This window comes from Schistocerca piceifrons, chromosome 3 (genome assembly GCF_021461385.2).
Source record: "Schistocerca piceifrons isolate TAMUIC-IGC-003096 chromosome 3, iqSchPice1.1, whole genome shotgun sequence".
NCBI lineage: Eukaryota > Metazoa > Arthropoda > Insecta > Orthoptera > Acrididae > Schistocerca > Schistocerca piceifrons.
This window is the reverse complement of record NC_060140.1, coordinates 221,258,111-221,277,739: the sequence shown is the minus strand read 5'-3', so window position 1 is coordinate 221,277,739 and position 19,629 is coordinate 221,258,111. Positions and strand designations below refer to the sequence as shown.

Below are 19,629 nucleotides of genomic sequence, written 5' to 3'. Positions count from 1 at the left end.
TGGCAAAACGTCATTTTTTCAGATGAATCCAGGTTCTTTTTACAACATCGTGATGGTCGCTTCCGTGTTTGGCGACATCGCGGTGGACGCACGTTGGAAGCCTTTATTCGTTCTCGCCATACTGGCGTATCACCCTGCGTGATGGTATGGGGTGCCATTGGTTACGCGTCTCGGTCACCTCTTGTTCTCATTGACGGCACTTTGAACAGTGGATGTTACATTTCAGATGAGTTAAGACCCGTGGCTCTACCCTTCATTCGATCCCTGCGAAACCCTACATTTCAGCAGGATAATGCACGACCGCATGTAGCAGGTCCTGTACGGGCCGTTCTGGATACAGAAAATGTTCGACTGCTGCCCTGGCCAGCACATTCTCAAGATCTCTCACCAACTGAAAACGTGTTGTCAATGGTGGCCGAGCAAGTGGCTCGTCACAATACGCCAGTCACTACTCTTGATGAACTGTGGTATCGTGTTGAAGCTCCATGGGCAGCTGTACCTGTACACCCCATCCAAGCTCTGTTTGACTCAATGCCCAGGCGTATCAATGCCATTATTATGGCGGGAGGTGGTTGTTCTGGGTACTGATTTCTCAGGATCTATGCACCCAAATTGCGTGAAAATGTAATCACATATCAGTTCTAGTACAATATATTTGTCCAATGAATACCCGTTTATCATCTACATCTCTTCTTGGTGTAGCAATTTTAATGGCCCGTACAATGTGATGCACTTGTCTCATACCCATCGCTACTCTTGGAAGATGTCGTGAAGGCCATTCTTTCTCATGCATTTTAAAGTCACCTCTACAGCTTTCATTGCTGGATTTTTATTTCAAATCAGAATCTTTTATAGTACTTCTGAACAGTTGGTTGGAGGAAAAAATCTAAAGGTGCCACGTCTGGGCACTGGGTGCATATTCGAGGAATGTCATTTCTGGTCAAAACCTTCATCACTGTTTGGGCACTGTGAACCATCGTGCCTTTAAGTTTAAAGTTGGCTTCAATATATATGTAGCGCCACCCTCTATATTTTATTCATATTTTGATGGTCTGATAGTACTCCCCCGGTCTATTGAACGGGTAACTGAGATGTTCCCTTTGTAATTCGTATTACTTCTTGCAAAATGCGTATGTAATTCCATATATTGACTTCGGTGAAGTTGGGAACTGAATTAGCTCTTCACTTCAGTTTGTGAGAAGCTGAATTTTTCCGTATATTCAGCAAGGCAACCTAGCAGAGAGAGACGGTGGAGAGATGCAAGTATTCGAGTTTCGCTTCGGCCATAAACGTCTAGCTTTAAGTAGTCTTCAGGGCTGATGTAGCTCCCACACTCACTGTGTCTCTTGACTTGTGGGTGGACATGTTAAAGCTACGGTATGTAACGTGCCGGATGGTTAGAAACCACTCGTGCAAAGCCGCGATGCCCATGTGGAGAACGGTCTTACTCTCCTTTACTTACATAAAGTAGCGCTTGGAAGTTTTCCGTGAGACCTGCAATACACAGCATTTCAGCGGCTACTCTGGGACGTGGCAAGATGGTTAGGTTCTGCCCGTGCCCCAGCCCACTAAATAAACAAAATGTCTCCCTCCTGTTGGAGCTCTGTCAAATCTTGAAATTTCATTGGAGTGGTGGTCGCAAAACATGGCTAGAGACTAGACGATCCCCGGAATCATTACCGTCATTGGTGGGTGACTTGGAGCTTTTGTAAAACTTGTTAGAGAAATTAGAATTTAAGACAAGTTACACCCCGCCTCCTACATCCACGAACGAGGATCTTGCTGACATCCTTACGTGCCGCACAAGCCTAGATGGGCGCAGTACGCTATTAACTGCCGCTCGCAGCCGGCGCGAAAGCAACCGCATACTGGCAGTTTATTTGGTGTCATTCGGCCAGTAGTGATTCTCCTTGGAATAGTTCAAGGGGCATGGTATCGTTAACTTTGCGGAGTTAGTCGTTTTGGTAACTGATGAGCGCACTTAGTTGTTTGATTTGCAGGATCAGCTTTGCATCTGTGGAAAATGTTTGTTCTTAAGAATTCACTTTTCGTTAGTACTTTCTGATATGCTCTTCACTTGATCAGAGGCGATATTCATTACGTCGTGGTGTGCGGTTAGGATTGCGGTATTTTACAAATCGTGGGTAGGACTACAACTAAACCAATTACTTATGATTAGCGTAACATGAGGTTTCATTTAATCGCTGCCCCTGCCAGCTAAATATAGTTATCCTGTTAAAGAAATCTCCTCCTGAGAACGTGTACCAATGTTGTCTGTCAAGCAGTGTAATTTGGACTAAATTTTTTCACAACAATGATCTCACACAATTCAGCGAACTATTATTCAAGGTGGCAACATTTTTCCTTAAACAAATTGAACTATTTTTTTACACACAATACCACACGCGCACAAAACTAATGTATTCTTTCCTGTCAAAAAATATTTCCTAATAGTTGTTACGGAATAATCAGGGTTCTTACATCAGCAGGTGCCAACGGCCTTCCCGCAGTGGTAACACCGGTTCCCGTCAGATCACCGAAGTTAAGCGCTGTCGGGCTAGGCTAGCACTTGGATGGGTGACCATCCGGTCTGCCGAGCGCTGTTGGCAAGCGGGGGGCACTCAGCCTTTGTTTGGCAAACTGAGGAGCTACTTGATTGAGAAGTAGCGGCTCCGGTCTCTGAAACTGACATACGGCCGGGAGTGCGGCGTGCTGACCACATGCCTCTCCATATCCGCATCTAGTGACGCCTGTGGGTTGAGGATGACACGGCGGCAGGTCGGTACTTTTGGGCGTTCATGCCCTGTTCGGGAGGAGTTTTATACAATAGCAGAGAACAATTTCACCACGTGAGATACTGTTTGCACCATATCTAAAGATTATTCGTAATCTAAGTCGAATGTATGATTTTTGAGTGGATTCTGGGCTACCAGTACACAATTATTATCGTGAAAATTGACCATCAAGATTCTTGTGTCCTTAGTAGTTTGATTTAAAACTGTCGCTGCAATATTTCACTAAGATGGCGGCCTACGTAAGACAGTCACTTATCAATTCTGGTTCAGGCGTTGTTTCGCTCTCAATAAGTAATATGTATATTAAATCTTTCTGTACCTTAACTATATGCATTGACATTTAAAAGTATTTCTCCATGTTAATCGCTCATTATTCAGAACTTTACCAATAATCCGCGCTGTAGATCAATGGCACTAATGGCTGCGCTCCGTTGTAGCTGAACAGAAAACTTAACATTTATATAGGACGAGAGTCATATTAAAATAAAAGTTCAAACACGTATTGATTTCAATGACTAAAAAAACTCTATTTTTCAAATAGTACTTTAGCAACATAATACAGTTTTTTACCGACCTCTGTGCTACAAGATATCAATCGCGTCCGATCATTACAACAGATCGAACAAGGAAAAAAATTATTCTAGAAGAATCATAGATAACAGAAGATGAAGATTTCCGTTATCTTTTTCCATGAGTATTGTCTGAGATACAATTTTCACAGAAAATTATATTATGACACTGGTGGTAATTAATTATTATTATTTTAGTATCGATGAAGTCATTTTTATTAATATCACGAGAATGTTCACTCAAATTGCACACACAATGCTGCCGTGAATATTGTTTTGAATAAAATACAGTCGTGGATATTACAACGTGATCCTAGAACTAGTACCAAGATCGGAACTGAACAGAGCTGTTCTCTGCCTGTGCATTCATTGCTATCTTGTTGAAGGTTTTACCACTTGAACGCTCGTTAAGTGAAATAAATAGCATATTTTATAGGCGCGCATTTTCATGTAATGGTTAGATGCCTCCCATAATTGAAATGTGCTGTCGTGTGGTGGTTAACCTGTGTTTTTCATCCATAACTATTAACTTTTACATGTGGACATACTCCTGTTAAATTCAGGCTTAATAAGACGTTATCCGTTGCGCGAGTGTTTCATTACTTTTTAAAAGTACTTCGCATGATTACATAGGGACTTCAATCTGTTTTCCTATGACGGCGACTTTAATTTTGCGTCTCTTCTTCTCTAATGACCTCGGTGTCGACGGGACGTGAAACCCAATCTTCCTTCCTTCCTTCTTTAATTTTGCATCTCAGGGGTATGCACACTACAACCACAATAAACCACAACTCACACAAAGACGTGATGACGATTGCCTTATGCGCTGACTTCTCCACTACGCACTTTTATGGGGTGTTCGGTCATGTTGTATCTCCTCTGCGAAGCTTCTTTTCATTACTGGTTCATAAGTTCATAAGAATATATCCATGTTTCATCTTCAGTAATATTCTTTTCCCACCATACATCACCTTCGTTATACTATTTACAACAGCAGCACACATCGACAAGATTCATCTCTTGTTCTGAAGTAAGAATTCACGGCATCCAGCATGTGCATACTCTAGACGTGTACAGGTATTTGTTCAAATGGAGTGGACACATTTAGTTGACATCTCCAGAATGCGTGCAAAACGTTTGTTAGTGATCCATGGATCAATCCGAGTAATGGTAACCCTGTATTGTCAGTTGTTTCTATCAAAACGGTAACAGGCCTTCTCTTCCTTGCACTTCACAACTTTCCCAGTCATCTTGAAAAGTGTTGTGCCAACGAATCTAGGCTTGACGGAACATATCAGTAACCGATTTCAGTTCCTCACAGGTCAAAGAATGAGTTTTCTTAAGGAAAAAATAGTTATTGCGGGAACGCTGTTCAGGAAAGACAGAACGTGCTGAATTTTTAGAAGCGCCAGAGAGAGCGGGTATCTGCGGAGGCTAGTACACTGTTTTCTCAGACGGCGACAGATCGCTCCCCTAGTCACTGCATGCAAAACAGAAACTTTACTGCCAGGCTTTATTGCAAATACCTCGTATAATTTTTATCTAAGACAGCCTGACTGCAGCTGTCTGATACCGTGGTCACTATTACGTACAGTTTACAACGAGTGTGCAACTTGTGATGCTCAATTTTCATTCACCACCGCTACATCTGTATTTCCCTGTGGTGTACTGTACAGATACACATACATTATCTGATGGAAAGAATCCACATGTCCTAGCAGTGGACGTTAGTACATGGTGTGTCCACCCCTTGCCTTAATGACTGCTTGAATTATACAGAGTGAGTCACTGACTATTGCCACCAAGAATAGCTCCGAAAGTATGAGAGAAGCTGAAACGTTTGTGGGACAAAAGTTGCATGGGCCATAATATGACGTTGGTTTTTTGTTACTAAGTGGGGTCGCTTCAAAGATATGAAGGTTAACTGTTTTTTTTAATGGGATACTATAGTTCGGTACTTATTTTCTATATGCGGCTATCGAGACGAATGCAATGATGTGCAACAGTTAGGTCTTTGAAGGTCATCGAAGGTCACAATGGTGGCATGAACATCCATTTACAGGTGTTCGAAGTGATGACCATTGGTTCAAATGGTTCAAATGGCTCTGAGCACTATGGGACTTAACATCTGAGGTCATCAGTCCCCTAGAACTTAGAACTACTTAAACCTAACTAACCAAAGGACATCACACACATCCATGGCCGAGACAGGATTCGAACCCGCGACCGTAGCGGTCACGTGGTTCCCGACTGAAGCGCCTAGAACCGCTCGGCCACAGCGGCCGGCCGGACCATTGGTATCAATGCAGTGCTGCAATCTTCTTATCATGGACTGAGTGGTATTCCTTAACACATCGGCGCTTATCAAAGCACATGCTCTGACAATTCTCTCTCGCATTTCTTCAGGTGTAGTTGGAACGTCTTTTACGAATCCCCACAAGAAATACTCCAGATGCTTAAAGTCTGGCGAACGAGCCAGCCACGACACATCTCCTCCGCGTCCAATTGAAAGATATGGGAACTGTCTCTGCAACTCATTTCTAGCCATCAGCGAAAAATGTGCCGGACACCCACATGTTGATACCACATTCTGTTCCTTGTTCCTAAAGCTATTTCTTCCAATAACAGCCTAATGTTTCTTACAGGAATTCCTACCATTAAGATTTCCTTCGATGAAATAGGGACCTATAATTCTGTCCTCCAGAAGCCGACACCATACATTCACCGACCACGGTTTTTGGTGTGCAGTTTGCCGCAGCCAACATGGATTTTCAGTTGCCCAATAATGCATGTTACGCAAATTAACATTTCCATGGTTCGTGAATGTAGCCTTGTGAATAAATAAAATCAAATTAGTAAATGTGCCATCCCTCTAAATCTGAAGTTGAGCCCATCGGCAGAATTCAACGTGACGCATACAATCCGTACCCGTTCATTCTTGGTGGAGACTGATATGGTAACGATGATATTTATGGCTATGCAGAACATGAAGAACACTACTCTGGCTCATGCCAGATTCCCTTGCGGTTTGACGCAAACTAACACAAGGATCTCGAACCGCAGTGGAAAGAGTACCAATTTCCGTTTCCTCGTTAGTAAATTACCTTTGCCGGATATGTTTCCGATGCGTTAAGGATCCAGTTGTTCTCAATTCATCATACACATATTTAAATGTACGACGTGTAGGGTGAGTACGTTGAGGATAACTTTAAGCATATAAGTCTCTATCTCTCACTGAATTTTGTTGGCATTCTCTGTAAATGAGAAGCATATCGATTTGTTCTTCGAAGGAATACATCATTCATATTCGCTTGATTCAACGATACTAGTCTTCCCGTTCCTATTAGTGTTGTATTGCGAAACCGTCGAATGGTGTTTACGTGTCAATGCAACGTTGGATGGATATGCCGTATTCGGCGAATATTTACTATTTGCACCATATACGAAAGAGAATTGTAACAGCATGTGCTTCGATAAGTGCCGATGTGATAAGGAATACCACTAATCCATGATAATAAGATTGCAGCATTGCATTGATACCAATGGTAATCACTTCGAACACCTTCTGTAAATAGACGTTCGTGCCACCTTTGTGACCTTCGTTGGCCTTCAAACACCTCACTGTTTGTCACAAATCATTGGATTCTTCTCGATAGCCGCTCTCAGAAAATAGCTACCAAACTATAGTGAAAATGTTAAATTTTTAATAACTAATCTAAATTTCATGCCATTATGCTGTAAGTTGGTAAGCGTGCTACAAACAGCGTGCAGAATGGCCTGTAGGTGGCAGCATAGTGCAGATACACACTTACCGTCGCAGTATCAGTATAAAGACGGCCACTCCACTTGCGGCTTGCACCAGTGAAGAACAGCGTTCTGTTATTCAGTTTTTGCGTCGTGAGGGTGTGAAACCTATTGAAATTCATCAACAAATGAAGGTTAAGTACAGTGATGCATCTTTGTCACAGTAGCAAGTCTACGAATGGAGTAGGAAGTTCGTAAATGGTGTGACTTCAGTGGAACAAGCTCCTAGCCCAGGTAAGGACAACGAGTTGTGACTCCCCAGAACATTGCAGCAGTTGAAGCCATAGTGAAGTAAAACCGCCGAGTGACACTGAATGACATTGCAGCATGTTTACAGATTAGTCATGGATCAGCACACCACACTGTGCATGATGTGCTCCAGTTTCACAAACTGTCTGTAAGATGGATGCCACGGCAACTGACTCCTGAAATGTGAGAACGACGTGTTGATGCTAGTGAAGAACTTCTTCGGAGCTTTGAACGAGAAGGTGATGGCTTCCTTGCAAGATTCGTTACTGGAGACGAAACCTGGATTCACTTCCACCAACCGGAAACGAAGAGAGCGAGCAGTGAATGGCGCCATTCCTCATCATCAAAACCAATGAAGTTTCTAACAGAACCATCAGCAGGGAAGGTTATGCTGTCTCTCTTTTGGGACGAAAAAGGCGTCATTTTGGAGCATTAAATGCCTAGAGGGACCACTGTCACCAGTGCATCATACACAGATCTCCTAAAAAATCATCTGTGGCCTGCAATCAAATCTAAGTGACGTGGATTGCTGTCAGCAGGTGTCCTTTTGCAACATGACAATGCAAGGCCCCACACTGCCCGTACAACAGTTGCAACAATCACAGACCTGCATTTTGAGTGTCTTCCTCATCCACCATAGTCACCAGACCTTGCTCCAAGTGATTTCCATATGTTTGGACCACTCAGAGTCGCAATGGGAGGAAATAAGTTCCGTTCTGATGAAGAGGTACGCCACGCGGTGCATCAGTGGTTGCGCGGACTACCAAAAGAATTTTTTTTCTAAAGGAATTTATGCACTTTGTAGTTTCTGGAGGACTTCCATTGAGCGTGGGGGAGATTATTTTGAAAATCGATACAGCTTTGTGCCACTTCTGCACAATAAATAATATTTAAAATATATTTAAGGTTTTCATTTGACTCACCCTCGTACTTACGGAGTTATCCTAGGTGGCAATAGTTAGTGACTCATACTGTGTAAGAGGTTTCTGAATGTCTGTGGAGGAATGGCAACCCATTTTCTTACAAGAGCGAAAACCAGACTAGACAGTGATGTTGGACGCCAGTGTCTGTAGCGAGTCGACATTCTAACTGATCCAAAAGGTCTTCCATTGGGTTCATGACAGGACTCTGGGCGGGCCAATCAGTTTTAGGAAAGTCATTGTCTACAAGTCAATGCCTAACAGATACTTCTTTATGAAAGGATGACTTGTCACGATAATGCAAGCATTGCCTTCTACCTCTTCATCTACTTACTTATTACACAAAGCTGTAAAATGTGTCTGTGTCCTTCCGCACATAGCATTTTTTTTAAACGAAAGAACGGGACCACACCCAAACGATACGTCCCATACCGTAACACTCTCTCCTCCGTTCTTTACTGTTCCCACTACACATGACGACGACTAACGTTCTCCAGGCATTAGCCAGACCAGAACAATTCCATCGGATAGCCACAGGGTATAGCGTGATTCATCACTCTCAATCACTCGTTTTCAGTCATATACTGTCCAGTGGCATCTATTTTAACACCACACCAAATCTCGTTTAGTATTTACTACAACCATCCGTGGCTTACAAGAAACTATTCGACCATTGGCTCCATTATTTCTATCTCCCTACGCACATTCATTGGACTCATTGGACTGGTGTTAGCCCAATGAAACTTTCGAGTGGCTCCTTCAACTGATATCATGCGACGTTTGTGCAATCACCTCCCTCAACGCTTGACGAGCACTGTCTGTCTGTATGTGAGACCTACCTGGTCTCGGTTCAGCAGGGCTTGTTCCTTCGTGTTTCTACTTCACCATCATATCCCCAACAGTCGACATGATCAGTTTTAGGAGGGTCGCAATGTCCCTGGTACATACACTACTGGCCATTAAAATTGCTACACCAAGAATAAATGCAGATAATAAACGGGTATTCATTGGACAAATATATTATACTAGAACTGACATGTGATTACATTTTCACGCAATTTGGCTGTATAGATCCTGAGAAATCAGTAGCAGGAACCACCACCTCTGGTCGTAATAACGGCCTTGATACGCCTGGGCATTGAGTCAAACAGAGCTTGGATCGCGTGTACAGATACAGCTGCCCATGCGGCTTCAACACGATACCACAGTTCATCAAGAGTAGTGACTGGCGTATTGTGATGAGCCAGTTGCTTGGCCACCATTCACCAGAATTTTCAATTGGTGAGAGATCTGGAGAATATGCTGGCCAGGGCAGCAGTCGAACATTTTCTGTATCCAGAAAGACCCGTACAGGCCCTGCAACATGCGATCGTGCATTATCCTGCTGAAATGTTGGGTTTCGCAGGGGTCGAATGAAGGGTAGAGCCACGTCTCGTAACACATCTGAAATATAACGTCCACTGTTCAAAGTGCCGTCAATGCGAACAAGAGGTGACGTGTAATCAATGGCATCCCATACCATCATGCCGGGTGATACGCCAGTATGGCGATGACGAATAAATGCTTCCAATGTGCGTTCACCGCGATGTCACCAAACACGTATGCGACCATCAGGATGCTTTAAACAGAACCTGGATTCATCCGAAAATATGACGTTTTGCCATTCGTACACGCAGGTTCGTCATTGAGTACAACATCGCAGGCGCTGCTGTCTGTGATGCAGAGTCAAGGGTAAGTGCAGCCATGGAGCTGATAGTCTATGCTGCTGCAAACGTCGTCGAACTGTTCGTGCAGATGGGTGTTGTCTTGCAAACGTCCCCATCTGTTGACTCAGGGATCGAGACGTGGCTGCACGATCCGTTACAACCATGCGGATAAGATGTCTGTCATCTCGACTGCTAGTGATACGAGGGCATTGGGATCCAGCACGGCGTTCCGTATTACCCTCCTGAACCCACCGATTCCATATTCTGCTAAGAGTCATTGTATCTCGGCCAACGCGAGCAGCAATGTCGCGATACGATAAACCGCAATCGCGATAGGCTACAGTCCAACTTTTATCAAAGTCGGAAACGTAATGTTACGCATTTCTCCTCCTTACACGAGGCATCACAACAACGTTTCACCAGGCACCGCCGGTCAACTGCTGTTTGTGTATGAGAAATCGGTTGGAAACGTTCCTCATGTCGCCACCGCCGCCAACCTTGTGTGAATGCTCTGAAAAGCTAATCATTTGCATATCACAGAATCTTCCTCCTGCCGGTTAAATTTCGCGTCTGTAGCACGTCATCTTCGTGGTGTAGCAATTTTAATGGCCAGTAGTGTAGTTACGTCTTCTCGACTTGCACGGTTTTTCCAGCTTGTGGTGAACACTTAGACAAGTGGTCGGGTTCTTTTCAGGTCCAGAAGAACATTGCAACCTGAGGGAGATCCTGTGCATTGGGAGCCACGAGGACTACCTGTCGGTGATGCGCAGCAGCACGGGCGTGCGCAATGCGCTGTTCTGCCCCTGCACGACCAGCTGCGAGGACCAGATCATCACCAGCACGTACGGCTCGCTGACGTAGTGAGTAGCCCTTGCTCTTTAACACTTGCACCCACTTTGTATGTAGCCGGTCGTTGTACACGTCGCAGCGCTTACGAGTCACAGAATATCGTTTTGCATTGAAGTCATAAGTTTAATTTGATCCGTCCTGTCTACACGCCCCTAGAGAAATAGAGGGATAAGGTCAGACATGGCTCGTTGACTCGAGATGTCTCAATAGGAACAGTATTAGTGCTGTGGAGCAATATACTGCGTGTTTCCGTGATGAAGGTACAAACTTTCAGTGTGATGGAGGAGGGTAAATGGATCAATCTGAGTCAAGGGACCATGCTTCCGAAACGACCGAGACGAAAGTTATAAGCGAAAATCGTTCCCATAACTCTGACAGTGGACCTCTTCTACTGCAAGCTCTTTGCTCTCCACATTTTGGGAGAAGGTAGTATGCACTAAAAGTGAAAAAAATATCCAGTAAATATGGGCTCTAAAATGCCAGGACTGTGCAACCTTTTGGCATACCTGAGCCACGCTGAGGGAAGACGGGTATTTTTGAGATGCGCATGAATACAATAATAGCTGGAAGAGGGGGGGGGGGGCGGTGGGAGATACACATTTTTTTTCTTTTCTTGGTCATCAGTCTACTGACTGGTTTGATGCGGCCCGCCACGAATTCCTTTCCTGTGCTAACCTCTTCATCTCAGAGTAGCACTTGCAACCTACATCCTCAATTATTTGCTTGACGTATTCCAATCTCTGTCTTCCTCTACAGTTTTTGCCCTCTACAGCTCCCTCTAGTACCATGGAACTCATTCCTTCATGTCTTAGCACAAGTCCTATCATCTTGTCCCTTCTCCTTATCAGTGTTTTCCACATATTGCTTTCCTCTCCGATTCTGCGTAGAACCTCCTCATTCCTTACCTTATCAGTCCACCTAATTTTCAACATTCGTCTATAGCACCACATCTCAAATGCTTCGATTCTCTTCTGTTCCGGTTTTCCCACAGTCCATGTTTCACTACCATACAATCTTGTACTCCAGACGTACATCCTCAGAAATTTCTTCCTCAAATTAAGGCCGGTATTTGATATTAGTAGACTTCTCTTGGCCAGAAATGCCTTTTTTGTCATAGCGAGTCTGCTTTTGATGTCCTCCTTGCTCCGTCCGTCATTGGTTATTTTACTGCCTAGGTAGCAGAATTCCTTAACTTCATTGACTTCGTGACCATCAATACTGATGTTAAGTTTCTCGCTGTTCTCATTTCTACTACTTCTCATTACCTTCATCTTTCTCCGATTTACTCTCAAACCATCCTGTGTACTCATTAGACTGTTCATTCCGTTCAGCAGATCATTTAATTCTTCTTCACTTTCATTCAGGATAGCAATGTCATCAGCGAATCGTATCATTGATATCCTTTCACCTTGTATTTTAATTCCACTCCTGAACCTTTCTTTTATTTCCATCATTGCTTCCTCGATGTACAGATTGAAGAGTAGGGGCGAAAGGCTACAGCCTTGTCGTACAACCTTCTTAATACGAGCATTTCCTTCTTGATCGTCGACTCTTATTATTCCCTCTTGGTTGTTGTACATATTGTATATGACCCGTCTCTCCCTATAGCTTACCCCTACTTTTTTCAGAATCTCGAACAGCTTGCACCATTTTATGTTGTCGAACGCTTTTTCCAGGTCGACAAATCCTATGATTTTTCTTTAGCCTTGCTTCCATTATTAGCCGTAACGTCAGAACTGCCTCTCTCGTCCCTTTACTTTTCCTAAAGCCAAACTGATCGGCACCTAGCGCATTCTCAATTTTCTTTTCCATTCTTCTGTATATTATTCTTGTAAGCAGCTTCGATGCGTGAGCTGTTAAGCTGATTGTGCGATAATTCTCGCACTTGTCAGCTCTTGCCGTCTTCGGAATTGTGTGGATGATGCTTTTCCGAAAGTCAGATGGTCTATCGCCAGACTCATATATTCTACACACCAACGTGAATAGTCGTTTTGTTGACACTTCCCCCAATGATTTTAGAAATTCTGATGGAATGTTATCTATACCTTCTGCCTTATTTGACCGTAAGTCCTCCAAAGCTCTTTTAAATTCCGATTCTAATACTGGATCCCCTATCTCTTCTAAATCGACTCCTAATTCTTCTTCTATCACATCAGATAAATCTTCACCCTCATAGAGGCTTTCAGTGTATTCTTTCCACCTATCTGCTCTCTCCTCTGCATTTAACAGTGGAATTCCCGTTGCACTCTTAATGTTACCACCGTTGCTTTTTTTAATGTCACCAAAGGTTGTTTTGACTTTCCTGTATGCTGAGTCTGTCCTTCCAACAATCATATCTTTTTCGATGTCTTCACATTTTTCCTGCAGCCATTTCGTCTTAGCTTCCCTGCACTTCCTATTTATTTCATTCCTCAGCAACTTGTATTTCTGTATTCCTGATTTTCCCGGAACATATTTGTACTTCCTCCTTTCATCAATCAACTGAAGTATTTCTTCTGTTACCCATGGTTTCTTCGTAACTACCTTCTTTGTACCTATGTTTTCCTTCCCAACTTCTGTGATGGCCCTTTTTAGAGATCTCCATTCCTCTTCAACTGTACTGCCTACTGCGCTATTCCTTATTGCTGTATCTATAGCGTTAGAGAACTTCGAACGTATCTCGTCATTCCTTAGTACTTCCGTATCCCACTTCTTTGCGTATTGATTCTTCCTGACTAATGTCTTGAACTTCAGCCTCCTCTTCATCACTACTATATTGTGATCTGAGTCTATATCTGTTCCTGGGTACGCCTTACAATCCAGTATCTAATTTCGGAATCTCTGTCTGACCATGATGTAATCTAATTGAAATCTTCCCGTATCTCCCGGCGTTTTCCAGGTATACCCCCTCCTCTTGTGATTCTTGAACAGGGTATTCTCTATTACTAGCTGAAACTTGTTACAGAACTCAATTAGTCTTTCTCCTCTTTCATTCCTTGTCCCAAGCCCATATTCTCCTGTAACCTTTTCTTCTACTCCTTCCCCTAAAACTGCATTCCAGTCGCCCATGACTATTAGATTTTCATCCCCCTTAACATACTGCATTACCCTTTCAATATCCTCATACACTTTCTCTGTCTGTTCATCTTCAGCTTGTGACGTCGGCATGTGTACCTGAACTATCGTTGTCGGTGTTGGTCTGCTGTCGATTCTGATTAGAACAAGCCGGCCACTGAACTGTTCACAGTAACACACCCTCTGCCCTACCTCCCTATTCATAACGAATCCTACACCTGTTATACCATTTTCTGCTGCTGTTGATATTACCCAATACTCATCTGACCAGAAATCCTTGTCTTCCTTCCACTGACCCCTACTATGTCTAGATTGAGCCTTTGCATTTCCCTTTTCAGATTTTCTAGTTTCCCTACCACGTTCAAGCTTCTGACATTCCACGCCCCGACTCATAGAACGTTACCCTTTCGTTGATTATTCAATCTTTTTCTCATGGTAACCACCCCCTTGGCAGTCCCCTCCCGGAGATCCGAATGGGGGACTATTCCGGAATCTTTTGCCAATGGAGAGATCATCATGACACTTCTCCAATTACAGGCCCCATGTCCTGTGGATACACGTTACGTGTCTTTAATGCAGTGGTTTCCATTGCCTTCTACATCCTCATGTCGTTGATCATTGCTGATTCTTCCGCCTTTAGGGGCAATTTCCCACCCCTAGGACAAGAGAGTGCCCTGAACCTCTATCCGCTCCTCCGTCCTCTTTGACAAGGCCGTTGGCAGAATGAGGCTGACTTCTTATGCCGGAAGTCTTCGGCCGCCAATGCTGATTATTTAACAAAATTCAGGCGGTGGCGTGTATCGAACCTGGGACTGAAGATGTTTTGATTATGAATCAAAGACGCTACCCCTAGACCACGGGTCTGCTCGAGAGATACACATAGTTAACACATATAGTCGGAGTTGACGAGCCCAGGCGAGGTGTAAAGCTTTGTGTCGAGTGGGCCTTCGGCTCTGAAGCCCCGTATCGATGATATTTCGCTAAATGGTTCGCACACTGATACTTGTTGATGGACCAGCATTTAAATCTGCAGCAATTTGCGGAAGAGTTGTACTTCCGTCACGTTGAGCGATTCTCTTCAGTCGTCGTTGGTCCTGTTCTTGCAGGATCTTTTCCCGGCCGCAGAGATGTCGGAAATTTTATCTTTCACCGGATTCCTGACATTCACGCTACTCTCGTAAGGGCAAATACCGCCTTCATCGTTATCTCGGAGATGCTGTGTCCCATCGCTCGCGCTCCGGCTATAACACCATGTTCAGACTCACTTAAATCTTGATAACTTGCCAGTGTAACCGATGAAACAACTGCTCCAGACACATGTTGTCTTATACAGGCGTTGTCGACTGCAGTGCGTATTTTGCCTGTTTACTATATCTCTGTATTTGAATATACCCATGCCTATACCAACTGTTTGGCGCTTCAGTGTAGCTCTTAAGGTACGCACTTTAGAGCCCATGTTTACTGGAGGTTTTGTCGTGTTTTGGTCCACACTACCTCCTCCATAAATATAGAAAGCAAAGAGCTTTCAGTAGAAGAGGTTCCTCTCAAAGGTATCAGAACGATTTTCGCTTATAAATTTAGATTCGGTCGTTTCGTGACCAGAGTTTCTTACCTCAAATAGACAGATTTACCCTTCTCCATCATCCCTGAAAGTTTGCAACATCATCACGGAATCACCCTCTATGGCCTGGAGATTCGAGTTCGGCCTATATGGAAACGAATTTGTAAGAAAACGCATGGATATGACAGCAGTTACCAACATATTAGAAGTAACACCCCTTAGATGGTATTCGCACGTCACCAGAATTTAAAAAACTCTATGGGAACAGCAGCCCTCTATTACGACCCAGAAGTAAGTAGATAGAGTCGCTTCCCAGGAAGCGATGGCTAGCCAAGCTCGGCGCATTCACGTAGCATGTCTCAACTCGAAGATGCTCTCGATAGAAAATTCACGTGTCAACAATACTATTTTATAAACCTACTTACGGCAACGCCTCTTCGTAGTTCTTTAGAGGGCTATCGTTTCGCCTACAGCCGTTTCCACTTCGCAGTTGAAAGCTGTCAAAAGCGCTGCCAGATGTCAGGGAGTTCGTTGACTCGACTGCAAGAGCATCTTCGTAGTAAAAACTAAGTGTCTTAAACCTTGATCCATGATGAGGCACTTTTTCACGCATCACATTGTTTTTAACGTCATACAATGATGTAAATTTGTAGGCTCACTCAAAGGCATTTCTGATACGCTCTGCAAAACGTGTTGCGAATGCAGTTAGCAGAAAAGAAGTAATACATTTAAATACAATGCTTATTGCGGCCGATTTTCATGCCTCTCATTGTTTATGATGTCATATCTCCTGCACTACGGTAGATAGGTGCTTCTTACCCTCCATGGCGATTGTTGCCTGACAGTAAGGGATCTTTGTACCAAGTTTGGTTCAAATCGGTCTAGTGGTTTAGGAGGACGTATGGAACACACACAGTACATTTACTCAGTAATGAAATTTTTTCTCAACAACATTGACCAGTTTAAAATCAACAGCGACATTTATGATTACAATACCAGAAAAAGGAAAGACCTACACTATCCTTTACTTAACCTATCTTTGGCACAGAAAGGGGTAAAATATGCTGCTATAAAACTTTTTGATAAATTACCAGACATCAGTAATAGTTTCAAAAACAAATTGAAATCATACCTCCTTGACAACTCCTTCTATACCATAGATGAATTCTTGAATATGAGTAAATAAATTTGGAGATATAATATATGCATTTTGTGCCATTTAAGGGAATGGAATAGATAATAGAAATATTTAGGTATAAGGCTACAATGCAAAAAAAAGAAACCTTGTTACCTGTGCGCATTTGACACGTTCCTCATCATAACGGTTTTTCCGTGCTATTGATCAATAGAACGCGTAACTAACTAACTAACTTAAATGATAATTAGGAGGATGTTATGGTGCGGACGCACGACAGCATGGTCTTTCCGCCTGTGCGGAAATGTTACGGGTGAATTGCTTGATGTCAAGGAATGTTATCACAAGTGTACTGTAGTGTTGCTCCTTTTATGTTACGGTTTACGATGGTATTCTTTTTCAAAGAATTTTGACTTCTCTCAACTCATAACTAATTTAATCTGAAGATGACCATTAAATGTGAAAGAAACTAGTTATCAAGAGTGACTATTTTCGACTGAGATTTTTATAACAAATATTTTAAAAATCTGAACAGTTGTGCAATCTCTCATTAGAATATGTCATCCATTATTACATTACGAAGTTCAATGTTGAGTGGAATATACACTTTGGTAGCAGCTGCCTGAACAGGTGTTCTGAGAGGAACAGAATTGGAGTGGGAGAGGGCATTCACAAGTATCCGTCTTTTCGTTGGAGGTTGTATCCCCTGAATACAGGGGCGTAGGATTTCTTAAAATGTGTATCCTGTAGACACAGACAGGAGGGTCTCCTCTGCGCCAACAGTTTCATATCCTCCACAAGCGTTGTGAACCCGTTCATGTTCTTTGGAGCACAGGAACCATTTATCAGTGCGGTTTATGTCTTTCTTTTCTCTTCTGCCTTTAGGAGAACCCACTTCAGAATGAAGAGAACTGAAATGAAATGAGGGTTCATTTAAACAGACCTCCAAACGCATAGTCGAGTCGTCGTCTTTTGAGTGTTTTTGTGTCTTATAGTCCGCTTTCTTCGATTTCGCCTTCTTAATGGTAAGCTTATACTGGGTGGTTATAACTGAAGTGCAGCTATTCACGGAGGTCCGATGTGGACTGTAATTATCATATGGTAGCGAGACTGGGTAGATATGCTAATGCGTTAATGCGGAACCGATTTACTCTGGGAAAATCGTTAGTTCCAACTGCAGCTAGCAAGTCCGAATCTGGCACTGTCCACTGTTTGTATGACGATATGACATCCACACTTCACTTGACAAGGCAAAGTGCGAATATACAAAATGGCTTTCGAGAATAGAGACCGTGCCTTGTTAATGAAACTGTTTTATGTGAACGACAACAATTACAGTGATTCACTGAGAGAGTATAGCTGACTGAAAGGTCTCAGGCGAGGCTCGATGTCATTAAATGATATAGAGAAGATGATGATGAAATTCGAAAACACGCTGAGCTTGGTGTGGTAAGTGGAAGAGGAAGATATCCTATTCCGGTGGAAGTTATTGACGAGGCTGCTGTTGCTGTAACTGACCCTGTAGCACATGCCCCATGTAGTGCTAGTGCTCGCGCAGTGTCACAATTGTCCAGTTCATTGTCAACAGTACGCAAAGTTCTGCGGTCTATTTTAGTTTGGTATTGTACAAGATGGACGAAGCTAGTACTGGAGTGGAGTCCGAGAGAGCACCGGAGGCCTAGAGGAAGACCACCAGACAGATGGGACAAAGACATCAAGAAGATCGCTTGAAACACCTGGCAGAGAACTGCCCACTTGGAGAAGACTGCTGAAAGCCTACCTGAATCCACGACTCGAAGAGGCCACATCATTTAAATATTGAATTGGCTAATGATGATGATGATGATGATGATGATCTGTACAGGATCCAGAGCCCCCATTAGCAATTGAGGCCTCATGGCCCGCAGCTACGTTCTGAATTGATCTTTCGGTTTCTGGCTCGAATCGAAGTTGATGGCATATGGCTACGCAATATTCTATGACGTGACGAGGCAAATTTTACACCACATGGTGCACTGAATACATAGAACAGCCAAATCTGAGGCGCTGTTAAACCGTGTGTTGTGTACGAAGAGCCATTACACTCGCCATATGTGACTGAGTGGTGTGGATTCACAAGCACCATTATTCTCGGTCCGTTCTTCTTTGAAGAGAATACATCCAGAGGGTCTGTCAGGCGTACCGTGACGTCTGCACGTTATAGAGACCTCCTAGTGCAGCATGTTACTGCTGCTCTTGAAGAGCATAACTCTCTGGAAACCACTGTTTTCATGCAAGGTAAGACAACCGCTCAGATCAGCCTCCTAACGTACTTTGCATATTTCCACTCAGGAATGTCTTATGGAATAGTTTTCTGGGGTAACTCACCACTTAGACATAAAGTATTGATTGCACAAAAGAGAGCAGTGAGAATGATTAGTGGTGTTCCCCCAAGGACGCCACATAGGCACCTGCTCAAGGAGTTAGGTATTTTAACTACATATATTCGCTAATGAAATTAGTTATAAATAATCCATCTCAATTCGCGAAGAACAGTGATGTTCATACGTACAGCACTAGAGGGAAAAATGACCTTTCCTATCCGTTATTGAAGCTGTCAGCTGCTCAAAAAGGAGTACATTATTCAGCAACAAAAACCTTTGATCATTTGCCCAACAACATAAAGTGTCTGGCAGTAAGCAGATCAAGTTTTAAATCCAACTTAAAGTAATTTGTTTTGGACAACTCCTTCTATTCCATGGACGAGTTTCTCTTTCAGAACTGGTAAAAAATATTTGTGTCTCTAAACGTAGTTGCATATGTAGAACTAAAAATTTCAGTAATATTCATATTAGCACTATTCATGTGTGTACGTCTATCTTGTAATCTGACTTGTTCCACATCATATCGATAGAATAATCGCAAAAATGGTTTACGGAATATGACATAACTAAACTAAACTAAATGTCGCTCCACCAGTGAAAGATCTGCTTAACGCAACCTTCCAC

At 43.1% G+C, this 19,629-nt stretch overlaps 1 protein-coding gene and 1 pseudogene across 1 annotated transcript in view; both read left to right on the top strand.

Annotated features, from left to right (window-relative positions):
- Positions 1-19,629, top strand: part of LOC124788530 (sodium channel protein Nach-like) — a 173,223-nt gene that overhangs the window by 106,361 nt on the left and 47,233 nt on the right. The window contains exon 6 of the mRNA XM_047255801.1: positions 10,738-10,903. Within this exon, the coding sequence (XP_047111757.1) occupies positions 10,738-10,903 (166 nt within the window). The remainder of the gene's footprint in view (positions 1-10,737; positions 10,904-19,629) is intronic.
- On the top strand, positions 2,492-2,609 carry LOC124790550 (annotated as a pseudogene).